Source organism: Parasteatoda tepidariorum, chromosome 2 (genome assembly GCF_043381705.1).
Source record: "Parasteatoda tepidariorum isolate YZ-2023 chromosome 2, CAS_Ptep_4.0, whole genome shotgun sequence".
Lineage (NCBI taxonomy): Eukaryota > Metazoa > Arthropoda > Arachnida > Araneae > Theridiidae > Parasteatoda > Parasteatoda tepidariorum.
In genome coordinates, this window is record NC_092205.1 from 33,432,416 (window position 1) to 33,446,426 (window position 14,011).

The 14,011-nt window shown below is 26.8% G+C and overlaps 1 protein-coding gene across 1 annotated transcript; it reads right to left on the reverse strand.

Moving 5' to 3' along the window:
* Positions 1-732: 732 nt before the first annotated feature.
* On the reverse strand, positions 733-13,592 carry LOC107436930 (histidine-rich glycoprotein-like). The gene is made up of 2 exons (XM_016048762.3): positions 13,466-13,592; positions 733-3,502 (listed from the first exon to the last, which is right to left on the reverse strand). Exon 2 carries the CDS (start codon positions 3,489-3,491, stop codon positions 2,952-2,954), a length of 540 nt encoding a protein of 179 aa, XP_015904248.1. The 5' UTR covers positions 3,492-3,502; positions 13,466-13,592; the 3' UTR covers positions 733-2,951.
* Positions 13,593-14,011: the final 419 nt, after the last annotated feature.

Genomic DNA, 14,011 nt, shown 5'->3' on the forward strand with positions numbered 1-14,011 from the left:
AAAATCGCAGGGCTACGCAGTTGAGCACTGATAGTCGCAAACCCTGAAGTAGAACGACAGTTCAACGCCAGTTCTAAGATAATTTAAAATGTTGAACTCTAACTTTATAACTTTTAACCATGCAAACTATACAAATTTGATAGAATTTTATAAAAGTGTGAAATGAAACCGATTTTTCGTTTCGGCTGAATAGTAAAATCGTGTAAGCAAGTTATACAGTTGTATGATTGTATACAACTATATTATGGTCAAATGTCTGAAATTTCTAGCAGTGTTATAAAGAGCTCCCGAAAGATTTCTCTCTTATTTATGATTCCTAAAATGAAAAAAAAATTCAAAATGAAAGGAAACGAAAAAAATTGAGTATGTTTGAAGTTTCGTTAACGGCAGTGCAAGTAGTTTTGGAACAATACTGTAGATGTTATTGTTTCTAAAATTTAACAGTTATTCAATGAACCTATGAACTCGGGCAAAAAGAATGAGCTATTAAATATTTTACCAATACATTCAAAAATATCTAAACATATTAGTTTCAAATGACACAATATTAACTTCAAATGTTTTAGAAGTTTTCAAAGTGCTTGTTTTCGAAAATAACACTCTTATTTCAAAAAGTTTTTTCTTACAAAAGTCTTTATTTAACAAATATATTTATTACACAATCAAAATAATAAGATGTATGAGGTTTAGTAATAGACAATAAGACACAAAACACATTGTTGAATAATTATTACAGTTATTGTTATAATTTTGAAATAATTCTGTCGATAAAATTAAACATAATAAATGGTCTCTTCAATATTTGAATTTTCCAAAAATGAACTATGTAATTTGATAAAATAAAAGTAATCAGTTTAATGAATATTTTTCAGCAGATCCAATGTTATACATAATTAAGTTATATACATAAAAGTGTACAATGACAGATAAGTATAACAGAAAATTTAACGTAAATTTCCTAATTTTGAATGATTCAAATAAAATTTTTTGAATATTAATAATATACAATTGAATATTTAATAATGTACATATAAAAGAAATGCGAATTTTGAATTGAATAAATTCAATCCCTGAGTTCTGGAATGTTTATCTTAAAATGAATGAATATATTAGCAGTAAAATAAAGTATAAGACAACGTTTGTTTATTTTTTTTTATTTGTGCATTATACGTTGTTTTCTACTTTATTTTACTCTAGCTCGAAGATCATCATACTTTCTTTGACTACAACGAGTACAATGTGCAACACTAATTATTCAGTTTTGAATCAAAGATATATTCTACACAAAAAATGAACAAAATTATAAAATTTGCTTTTTCAATGAAACCTATGAACTTATTTGTGGAATTTATACAGAATTTATTATGATATGATTGAGCATCGATATTATGAACGAATTTATTTGAGCAGTCTGATTGGCGTTTGTGAACTTGATCCAAATGGCGTATTTCTAATCTGGAAAAATAATTGCTAAAATATGAAAGGATTTCCAATTACATTCCAAATTAAAATTAAAACTTATTTTAAAAATATCTTGTTAAAACGTTCAACAAAAGAAGGTAAAACAAAGACACACAACTTCCTTTCAAAACTTCTGAACTTCTTAAAATAATTGACGGATTTAGTAGAGTGATATATTTCAAAGGACGCTATTTTTTTTATTATAACAAAAAAAAAGAAAGAAAAAAAAAGAAAGGATATATTGCTTTTAAGAGTTTGTAAATTTTTAAATAACCGAAAAATTTAGTACAGTAATGTAAAAATGATTAACTGTTAGATGATATCTGGCTTAAAAAAGGAGTACATTTGGTAATAAAAGTGAGAAAAAAATATTAATTTGGTAAGTTTTGAAGTTATATAAAAATATTAAAAGGTTTAGTACCATGATATGAAAAGACTTTAAAGGATAGATAATGTAAGTTTTAAAATCATCATGAATGAAAAAAAATAGAATTTATTGTTTAAAAAACTTCCAAAGTTTTGTAAAATAACTAAAATAGTTAATATTAAAATTTAAAGTTGATACAATTTGAAACAAAAGCATAATATGATTTGTTATTGCAAACGAAGTAATTTTTTGAATTTTTTTTTGTAGAAAAAATGAAATATTTGATTTATATAGATGAAAAAAATAATTTAAGTAAGACAATATAAGTTTAAAAAAAGCATAAAATTATTTGTCATTATAAAAAAAATACATTTATTTCTTTAAAAGTTAAGAAGACTTTTTTGATACAATTAGGAAAGGGAAATATTTAGTTCTTAGAAGATTTAAAAAGAAAAAAAGGACAATATTACAGGTCAGTATTAGTTAAAGGTAGGATTATTTTTTTCATAAAAATGGTGGATTCCTAAAATATCTGAATAACTAGAGATATTAAGTGCCAAAGCACAGAAAAATATATAAATGCTGCAAATTGATTATTATTATTAGTTAACGTAACTGAAAGTAGAATTTTTGTTTCATTAAAAAAAAAATTTAGTTCTTTAAATAAAAGAAAATATAAAATATGAAGTTTAATAGTCCAAAACTAAACAAATAAGCTCTTTTGATTTTTAAGTGATTTTTATCGAAACGATTGTTGTAACTATATATCAAATTTTTAAATTCATTACTTCATTCAATTGTAAAGTTTTATCCTAAATACCTATAAATTATTACAGTTGAGTATTAAACCCCTTAAGCATTTATTCGATGAATTTAATTTTATTCCAAAAATTATTTACATCAACATTATATTACATGAGATTTGTTCATATTGTAAGATTCCATGTTTTCATATAGCTTTGATTCGCAGTTGGCAACTTCAAATGATATTTTCTTATAGAGAAAATGATTTCATATATTACAAATGAAAAAACGACATATTTTAATATATCTTAACCATTTAAAAGGTTAAACAGTTACTATACACCAATTAATAGTTTACACTACAATTCAATGGCATTGCTCACTGTATTACGTGCTGTTTCAGCTCTCCATGCGAATTAACATATGGAGATGATTGTGGCAAAATAGGCAATTGATGCTGATGGTGAGCAGTTTGTGCGTGCTGTATACCAGGATCAGGTACTTGTGATTGTTGAGCATAATTATAAGGGTTCTGCGCGGGGGCATATTGAGCATAACCGTAAGCGTCTTGTGCTTGTTGAGCATAACCATAGGCATTCCATGGTAGAGGTTGTACTGGGTAGGCTGGCATAGGGTATTGAGGTTGAGGCATTCTGGATTCTTGGTGATGATGCGGTGGAGAATGATGAGGTATCTCTGCATTGTGCCTGGATTCATGTCCATGATGATGACCGTGATGATGGCCGTGATGATGATGCTTGTGGTGTTGTTGGTGACTGAGCATTTGAATTATAAGACCTGCTGCCAGTATGTGAGCTATGTTTGAGTCATGATGCTGTTTATAGCTGGCAACGAAAGTGTCCAAGTTGAAGTTTTGCAACAGTAAAAAGAAAAAAAATATTACCCAACGAGACTTCATTTTCCAAATTACTAGAAAAAAAATTTAATTAGACATAAATTAGTAGGAAACTTGAAGAATAAAATTTAAATAAAATATGTAAAAAGTAAATTTTGATTAAAAAAAAGTAAATCTACAACAGCTTCGGATTTCTTAAATTCCTTTATTTTATTTTATACATTCATCACGTACGGTGTAAAAATGGCTACTCCAATATAGTCAGTTTCCTGATATATGCTCCGAACAAAAATTTCGTATCCCTTCTTTGAAAAAACGAATTTCGACAAAATTAAAGAAATATTTCCTAATTCTATTCCCCCCCCCCCAAAAAAAAGAACTTAGTGCCTAATGCATTAAACTTTTCGACTTACCTTTTTAACATGGATACCATATAGGTTTCACAACACAATAAGGACAAAGAGATAAATTTCAATCAAGGCCGAACCGGGTTTCGAACCCGGATCCTTATGGTACAAGGTCTACTTCTTGAACGCCATGCATTCCGACCGGCTTAAATTGTCAGTTTATTTTTAATTATACAGCCTAAATGTTTCGTCATTCTATTTAATAATCTCCCACAATGCACTGCGATGAGGTTTGAGATTTCGTGACAAATTGATAATCTAAATGAACGAAATAATGCTCAAGGATTGCTGAATCGTCAAAAGTGAGAGTTTTGTTTCTGGGAGTGTAGTTGAAAACAAGAATGAGTGGGGAGAAGGTTTGATTCTTCCCCATTAAAATTTTACTCCTAATTTTTCTTCTATCAGCCATTTTTCACGAATTGCCATTTTTAACAACCTGAAGAAGGGAAGCCCGTTCTTTCCGAGAAACATAGTTGTTGTTTTATACTGTAAAGTCTGCCTTAAGAAGTGAAGATAAAAATTCTTAAAAACATTAGTTTAAAACAAATGTTAGTACATTTAGGTGGATAATTGAAATCCGATATATACGCAATTAATATCAAAGTTTCCAAAAGTGCATATCATAAGTGGTATTATTTCGAATAAAAGCCATGAAAGAAAAAAATACATGCAGAAATAAATAAAGAAGGAAAATAAAAGCCTAAAAGAAAACTTAGGGGAGTCTCGGACTCCCCCGCCCACTGTCAATTTCAAGTGTATAGAATATTTTTTCAAGTCAATGGGCCATCGGACATTAATTGTTATGTTAAAAAAAGATTATTTTCAAAGTTTCAAGTATTTATGCAACTGGTAACATGGTAAACAATAGTTTTGAAAATATGTTAAATACAGTAATCAAGAAATTGAGAAAAATCGGTTGAATTTTGTGATAAAAATGATAAATGAGGTTTATCTATTGTCAATACATTGGTCATTTTCATTTACACCTGTAAAAACATTTCAAAAAAAAAAATTGTAACTGGGCGGGGCTACCCGACACATTTTGAAAAGAGCTGGAAAACATGTTTTTATATATATCTATTTTTTTGAGTTGAACTATTCTTTTTCTGGTTTATTCGTTTTGCATTATTTAATTAGATGATAAAACAATAGAAACATGCAAAAATATTGATTATTACTCAATATTATACAGAAATATAAGCAATACTCCTTAAGTGGGTGGGTCTACCCGACTCTCCCCAACGAAAAGATTAAAGTAGAACTATTTATTTTATTGTTTGACTGGAGTTTTTTGTAATTGTATGAATTTATAGAAGTCTAAATGTAATCTTTTTTTTCCTGACTATTTCATTTAAAATTTCTAAGAAAATCCAAATTCATTATAATTCCATTTTTTTCACATTTTATCTCAACATTAAAAGGAAATATTGAAGTTTAAAAAAAGTTCTTTTCAAATAACTCTCGAAAACTAACAAAGATATGTGTCACAAATTAATTACCTAAAACTTTACAAATGTTTCTAACAAAAAGAATTTAAACACGAATATTAAAAGCTTTTAAAAAGAATTTATTTTTTATGCCTAATAATAATATTTAAATGTTTCTTATATCTAAATAATCTAATATAAATATTTCTCATATCTAAATTAAAATTTATCTGACTTTAATAAGAGTAAGAATGGAACAAAATAAAGAGTAATAATGGAACGAAATATTTTATGTTTCTAAAAAACTTAAATACAGAAATAAGATTTTGATAAGTTGTTTTCTTAAATGTATTCTTCTTAAATGTATTTTAATGGCGAAGTAAAATAATAACACAAAATTAGTTAATTTTTAAAAAGATTTTATTATCAACGAGTCAATTTGAGCAAAGAATATCCTTATACGAAATATTAATTTTTGCTTAAATGAATAAAGAGTTGGTAGAATAATCTAAACATTATTTTTTATGAGTTAGGAAAACTTAATTACAGAAATAGATTTAGATCGAATCGTTTTGAATGAGGAAAATTTTTTCAGATGAATCATATATAAATGAACTTAAATGGTATGATCAAGGAAATAAAAGAATCATTAATCAACCTAAGCTCTTAATCTTTATACGTTTTAATGTTTATTTGAAGCAATAACGGTTATTAAAGAATTAAGCATTAAAAGAATTTATAAATAACAAAAACTACTTTTTGATGTTAAATTTTTATAGCTATAGTATACAGTTAAGGAATATAACTGTTAACAGTTATTAATTTAGTTTGGAATGATTTTTATTCCGCCAAAATCGTTTATACAATTCACATTCTGAAATTCATTCACGCAATTATAAAATCTTTTCCTTGAAAAATAATTCCATTCAAACAATTACTTTTAGTAAATGCCATTTTTTATTATTTTAAGTAATTATTATCAAAAGAATTTTGAATTGCAAAGTATACTATTTTTTACACCATTTTAAATGAGATGATTTTACATGGAAAAATGCTAAATGTAGGTGAAATTGGTCAAACAGTTATTAAGAAATCGAATTTTTAAAGTACGATTTCTTTTTAAAATTTCGATTTCTCAGGAACTATTCAACCAATTTAATCCACATTTAGCATTTTGCAATGCAAACTCGTATTATTTAAAATGATTCAAAAATTGTATACCAAAAAATTCAAAATTCTTTTGATTATTATTAATTAAAATATTAAAAAATGATAAAAGTTAAACTACTAAAAGTTATTTTTTGCATGGAATTATCTTTGAATAAATGAATCTTATAATTGTGTAAATGAATTTTTTAATTCGCTTAATCCTTTCTTGAGATGTGGTGAAATACGCAAGAGAGCAAAATTATCGGCTACCTCCTATATTTTCGGTTTCAGAAATCCGAGACGGTCGCAAAAAAAAGTTGTGTTTATTCAAAGAAAGTACGCTTTTGTGTTTGATTTCTTAACTTAAAATATCATCTGCACTAATTAATTAGTATATTTGAGATTGCCCTTTTAAATCAATAAGAATGAGTGACAGAACGTGAGGATCCAATCATTAGATCAAAAGTTATTAAGGACAATCTGGTGATGTCCAGCTTAGAACTTTTGAATTTTAGGAAAATAAATTAGTATAAAACATGCAAAGCTTTAAAAATGAAAACTAAGAACAATAATTTGGGTTGAAGTAATATATTGAAGAAAATTGTAGTAATATTTAAATTGTAAAAGGAACTTTTGTTTCTCCTTTCGTGTTTGTTATATGACAACCAATTTTTACGGCAACTGATCCTGTTGATATAGAAGGGGTCCAATTTGCATGATTTTTTTTAATTTTTTTTAGTGTAACTGGAAATTTCTCGTCCATGCTCGCGCTGCTCCCTAACCCCCAAATTTGCTTCGCAGTAATCTTAGTTTCTCAATTGTAAAGCTTAAATTTTATTGAAAAGCAAAATTTCTTTCATTTTTAAACATTTCGTTCTTTTGTTCCTTTAAGCGCATTAACGTTTATCTCATTTATTGTGATTTTGAACTCATCTTGATTACTGACGAGTACTTTTGAAGGGAAATTAATAAGTCTCTAAGTTATATATTTAGAATGAAGAGCAACAAAAAGGAATGCAACCTCTGAAGTTTGTCCCACGACACAGATTATCTAATTTTTGGTCTAATTATCCTCTGAAATTTTTCTGTCAACTTTGAGGTCTTAACAAGAAAACTTATGGTTAATTCTTATCGAATTCTTCAGGCGAACTCGCTGCTATGAAGTAATACTATTCACATTCTAGAACCCTTCCTGAAATATTCTAAATATTAATCATAGTCTAGCAACACAAGCATAATTTTAAATGTAACTAACTCTCGAGTCAAGTTTAAAAACAGAACTCATTTTTGATGACTTGTTTTTGATGACTTGTTTAAGATATTTTTTCTAGTCAAAACTGAGCAAAACTGTGTATAAATCTCGAAATTCGAACAAGAAATTAAGGATATTAATTTGTCCCTAAAGATTAACACCATGGAATACTTTACATGGTTTAATTATTTAGGCAATAGAATACTCCAAATAAGCAAATTTGCAAGTTAAATTAAACCGTATGCAAATTAATACATTTTAACTTACGAAGGTTCCTCATCATACAGTACTAAGTTGCGTTGGAAACCTACGTATCGACGCATGGAAACCTTTGTATTAACACATGTCCAGCAGGAATCAACCTATATACATTTTAAGCAGAATTTGTACAAGAAGTAGGTTCAGAGCGCTGAGATTGTGATTCAAACGCATGAAGATAATAAAGATTTTGATAACTCACTGAGAACAAAAATTCCGGTAAAGTCACCGTACTGAATAAATAAAACCTTTCTAATAAAAAATAATTATTATTATGGTTAATAAATCTAAACCATTCAAATGGTTATTGCATATGGCAACAGTTTACCAGAAATTTTGGTTTTCAAAATTGTAGTTCTTATTACTACGCATTTAGTAAAAAATATAAAACTGAAACGTAAATTTAGCCGAATTAATAGTTTTTATGCCATTCTAAGGTATCATGATAAAATTACCAAATTGTACCATAAGCAAATTTTATAAAATATTATAAAGCCATACTTTATAAATAATTTTACCAAAATCATTACACTTCGCATGAAATCATGCACTTCGGACAAAATTACCCCGATTATTGGTGCTCTCATAGGGCCGGAAACACAGTAAATTTTACCATATCTAAATAGTTTTGACGTTATTTTTTTCTCAGTAATAGAGTAATAATAAACAATAATAAATAATATCAGGAATGTTTTACGAAGCTCTCTTACCAAAGAAAATAAAAAAGCCATAGTTTATATGCCTTGAACTTGATGCAAAACTATAATTTTAAATTTATAAACTATATTTATAAGACCATAAATTATATGAATATTATAAGACTATAACTTCATAGATTATAACCATCTTGCCGTAAAGCTTATACTTATCTGATAAGGAAATTATGCTGAACATCTCGAATGAAGAAAGAAACTTTAAGCCTTTCAAGGCAGATTTCAAATTTTTTTATAGAAAAACTATTTTTTGCAGCATATTGTTCCTTTAACGTTTGATGATAGCACAAATAAGTTTTTTAAAATAAAATCTGAACTCACTTTTAGCAGTTAGTTCATTGGACAATGATGTCCAATTACTCATGAAAAAAGACAGCTGGGAGATATATATCCATAATCGCAGTAATGAGGTTATTTTTATTGCTTTCATGTAATAAACTTTAAAAAAGATGCTAAAAAATGATGTAAAAGTATATATTATGTCCTAATATTATGACATTCAGTTTTTTTAGCTCTATTTGAGTTTTATTACTCACAAAACGGTACGTAAATATTCACAAACATGTGATTTCTTCAAAGCTATGCCACCATGACAGTTTTGCAAGGGCTGCCATCGATTGGTACAGAAGAAAGGAAGTTCAAAAGATTGTAATGTGTAAATCTAATGGAATCTATTTAGTCCAACAGTTTACTTGGGTCTACTTATAGTAAACTACCCAACAGTCTACTACAGTCTACGTGGGATATATGTCCCCTAAATTTCGAAAGGGTTAACGGGATAAAGAACAGAAAACTTATTAAATGTCGCAACTAAAGGGATCGAAAATGTAGAAACCACTTTTCGATTGCTCTTTTATATCACGAAATAAAGCCTTTTGGTGTTTAATATGCAATTTTTTAATTTTTTATAATTGTTGCGAGTTTATAACAGCTATTCATAACTGTTAATTCTTATGTTGTAAGCATAAATGATATAAAACTTTAAAATAAAAGAAGCTTTTGTGTTCCAACTTTAATGCTTTTTAAATTACATTAGAATCGCTTGAGCCTTAAAAAATTAATAACAATTAAAAATTATTAGTGATTTCATCATTTTTCATTTAGGTAAAAAAATTTAATGCTTACATTATTAGTTCATTTTAAGAATACTAAATTATTTTGGACTTCCAAAAATAGATAAAAATTAGGAATTATTCATTAATTTAAGGATTTTCATGTTAAGTATAAAAACGTCCCTTAATTGATTATTTTTATTTAAAGAAATTTGTTTCTAAATAAGAAATGTTCATGGATTAAGTATTTGTCTGTTTTAAATCCAATGAATTACTTTTAACAAGCGTTTATCTACAAAATTAAAAGCTTTACTTTAAGTTTCAGGCAGAGCTTGCTTTTCGATATTTCACTAAAAATGTATGAAATAACACCTTTCAGTGAATAATGTTCTGTTTTCATAATTGTTATGTATAAAAAGATTGATAGAGATATTAACAAAAATTTCAAAACATAAAAGGCCGAATTTATTAAAGAAATCATTTGTATTTTAATTTTTTGTTAAGTTGAAAATTGCTTAATCACTGTACTGGCTCATAAATAATGTAACAAAAATTAAGAGTAGAGTGGGCTTAAGATTCATTGATTTTAATCATATTTTTCTATTTCTTAAAATATTTCATTTAATTTTTACTATACTGGCTATTTTTTCTTAAAGGCCCTTAATACACAGGGTGTTCTGTAAAAAACATCCTTAATATAAACTTTTAGAATCCTCGTCAAAAATTCATAACAAGGGCTCAAGCTTCTTTAAATTTCATATTATATTAACGTAACATTATTAAAATTATTTTATACATTATTTAAAACATAGACTTTAGTTTATGTTGTTCTATTTCTCGATTTCTTCTATGAATGAAGAGATTTTTGAATACATAGATCGAACTTGTAATTCAGAGATAGTCTCACGATCAAACAAAAAAGTTTCTTTTTAATAAATATTTATTATTTTTTATGTATCGGTAATCTTTGGTATTGTAAGATATATAAAAATATTTATATTTTTTTAAACGTTGAAGTTTTATGTTACAAATTTAATTTTTTTTGTGTGCATCTGGTTGAATAGCTTTTAAGAAATAAAATTTTCAATATTGCATTTTTGTTTTAATTTTCATTTTTTTATGAACAGTTCAAATTATTCCAGACGAGGTTTCGATCTCGTGAACTTAAGTACTAACGAAATTGTAAAATACTTAAGAAAAACGAAAACTTATAACACAATTTCACAATATATTACCATAGACATCTTGAGGATCAGAAAGGTGATTTTCCGGGAAAACATGTATGTTAGATTTAAAAAAAAATATACATTTTTAAATCTGATTTCATAACCGAAATTTTCGTCTTTGCTGATTAATTTTGCATATTTTAGTTGCAAATTTCAAATCATTGAGATTGTATCTTAGGCGTCAAATTCGGATCATTTCATTAAAACGTTTTTAGGGCATATCGATTTCATTTATTTTTCGACAGCTGTACAGGGCACTCAAAAAAAATCGGACCACTCTAAATAACTTTTGATGTAATGATCGGATCTTCACATTCTAAAACTCAATCTTAATGGTTCTAGGGAGTGACTTCAAATATGCTAATTATTTAGAGCAGACGATATTTTAAGTTACGAAATCAGAAACAAAACAAAAATAGTTTTTCAAAATTAACGAATTTTTTTGACGAATTCGGATTTCTGACCCCCTAAATAAAGGGGATAGCCGCAATCTGTGAAATATGGCCTTAATAGTTAAGTCAGGAGAGGGATCCCTTAAGTTCGACCGCTAAATGTTAGTTTGACTTTTTACGCATTTCGCCATATCTCAGGAATTTAAAAAAAAATTTGCCCTCAATTATAAAATTCATTTATCCAAAGATAATTCTGCGCAAAAAATAAATTTTGGTAAGTATTTATTGTTTTTTATTATTTTATTTAATAGTCTTAGAATAAATTTTTCATTGTAAAGTATATAATTTTTTACATCATTTTAAAGTATCTGATTTTACATGACAAAATACAAAATTTGAGCGAAATTGTTTGAATAGTTTCTGAGAAATTGAATTTTAAGAAAGTCATATTTGAAACTCGATTTCTCAGGAACTATTCAACTGAATTTACTCAAACTTAGTAGTTTGCAATTTAAAATTAGATCCTTTAAAATTATACAAAAAAGTGCATACCTTACAATCGAAATGGTTTTGACGATATTTAAATAAAATAATAAAAAATAATAAATATTTACTACTATTTATTTTTATCATGGAATTATTTTTAAATAAACAAAGTTTTTAATTTTGTGCAAATTTCTTTTAAAATTCGTGTAAGTTCTTGAAATATCGCGAAATACTCAAAAAGTAAAAATAACATTAATCGGTCCAAACTTTCGATTACTCTCTTGACAGGGGCCATATTTCCCAGATTGCGGCTTCCCCCTCTATGTTAGGGGGTCAGAAATCCGAATCCATCGAAAAAAAATATGTTTATTAAGAGAAAGTACATTTTTATGTCTGATTTCGTAACTTAAAACATCGTCTGCACTAATTAATTAATACACTTGAGGTCACTTCCTCGAATCATTAAGATTGAGTCCTAGAACGTGAAGATCTGATCATTAGTTCAAGAGTTTTTTAGGGAGGTCATTTATTTACTTATTTTTTTGGCCCACTGTACATCGCATTAAAATTATGCATTCGCATAGTATACGCGTTTATATACATCAATAAATTTTCCCTACCAAAAGAATTAAGCTATATTACATATGCTAAAATATTAATAATTTGTAAGCATTGATGAAATTTTCAGCAAATAATTAAAATATTTATAATGCTGCAACGTATAGTCAAAGAAATATTTAACAGTATGTAAATACTAAACAAGTGTTTATACTAACATAGATGCGTCATTATAAGCAAATAATTAAAATTACTTAAAAAAATAAATTCTTTCAAACATATAAATGTATTGAAATATATTTGTTGCTTGTGTTATAAATCGAAAAAATGAAAATAAATAAATAAAAGAACTTCTTGATTGTTTGGAGACTTTAAAATTCACAATATTTTTATTAATTCTTTTACTTTATTTTGTATGTTCATAAGCAACTTATAAAGTAAAGTATTGTAAGTATTATGAAAACCATAATTTTTGATGGTTAGTAACAGGCAATGAGCTATATACTAAACAAAATGCATTAAATATTTTTGCTTTAAACCTTTATCGTATTTTAGATATTTTTAATTCTCTATGCGAATTTATCTTTAAATACTATTTTATTAAAAATCTACTTTTGTTTCAGATATTTTAATTTTCTTAGTTACATTAAAATCATATGAAATAATATAAATATAATAATCAATACATAACATAATTACATAAAAAATGTATCATTATAACTACAAATAAAATGTATATTAAATTATTTCAACTATGATAATTAAAATATATCTTGTATGATTTTTCTGGTTGCTTAAAAAATAATCATACAAGAAATATTTTCAAAGAAATGTTTCAGTTGAATGAAATAATTTTTTCAGCTGATTAGAACTCAATAACATTTAATAACACAAAACGCCAAAATAGTATTAGAGTCATAGCCAAATAATTTCTTACCATATGGTGAATACCTCAACTTAAATAACTAATACAAAAATTATTTTTTTAGCAAATCGAACCAAATATCACCCATTAATAAGTGTCCATGAAATCTCTCAGCACCCGATAGAAGTATCCAATGTCCAAACTAAATTATCCAATAAAATCAATAGATGTGAAGCATTTTTAGATACTCACTTGTTTGAAAATCCTGATGAAAATGAAAGAACTAAAGATAGAGCTCACAGTCTATATAGATCACTACTTAACCCAACAGTTTCTTGACTACTTTTTTCCCTCTTTCAAATCACCCATGCGTTTCCACACCTTCGATTATCAGTTAATCGCTAAATTTTTTTCTTACTTTCATACATTCTCGCCTTTTTTCCCTCAATCCCGGAATCAGGGTCTTGTGGGGTGTCAAAAGTGTGAAATTTTTATTTCCTTCGCACACTTCAACGCTCAACTGATAACATTAATTGGAAATAGAGCTTAATCGTTCTCAATTGCCACCTTTTCATTTGCAAAGGATAGTAGGTGAAAAAGAATTTTAAAGTACGGAGGAAATCTATTTTGATGATTATACAATTTGCAGTTTCCTTACGTGATTTCTCGTTAGATTATTGATGTTGTTGTAATATTAAGTTTCCTAAATCATAACAGCTAAAGATAGGCATTATTTAATGAGATATGGATTCCTTGTTTCCGAATATTTTTACGTTAATGCACTTTAAATTACATGAA

Coding starts and splice junctions, on each gene's coding strand:
- LOC107436930 (XM_016048762.3), bottom strand. CDS start 3,491: ATGAAGTCTCGTTGGGTAATATTTTTTTTCTTTTTACTGTTGCAAAAC.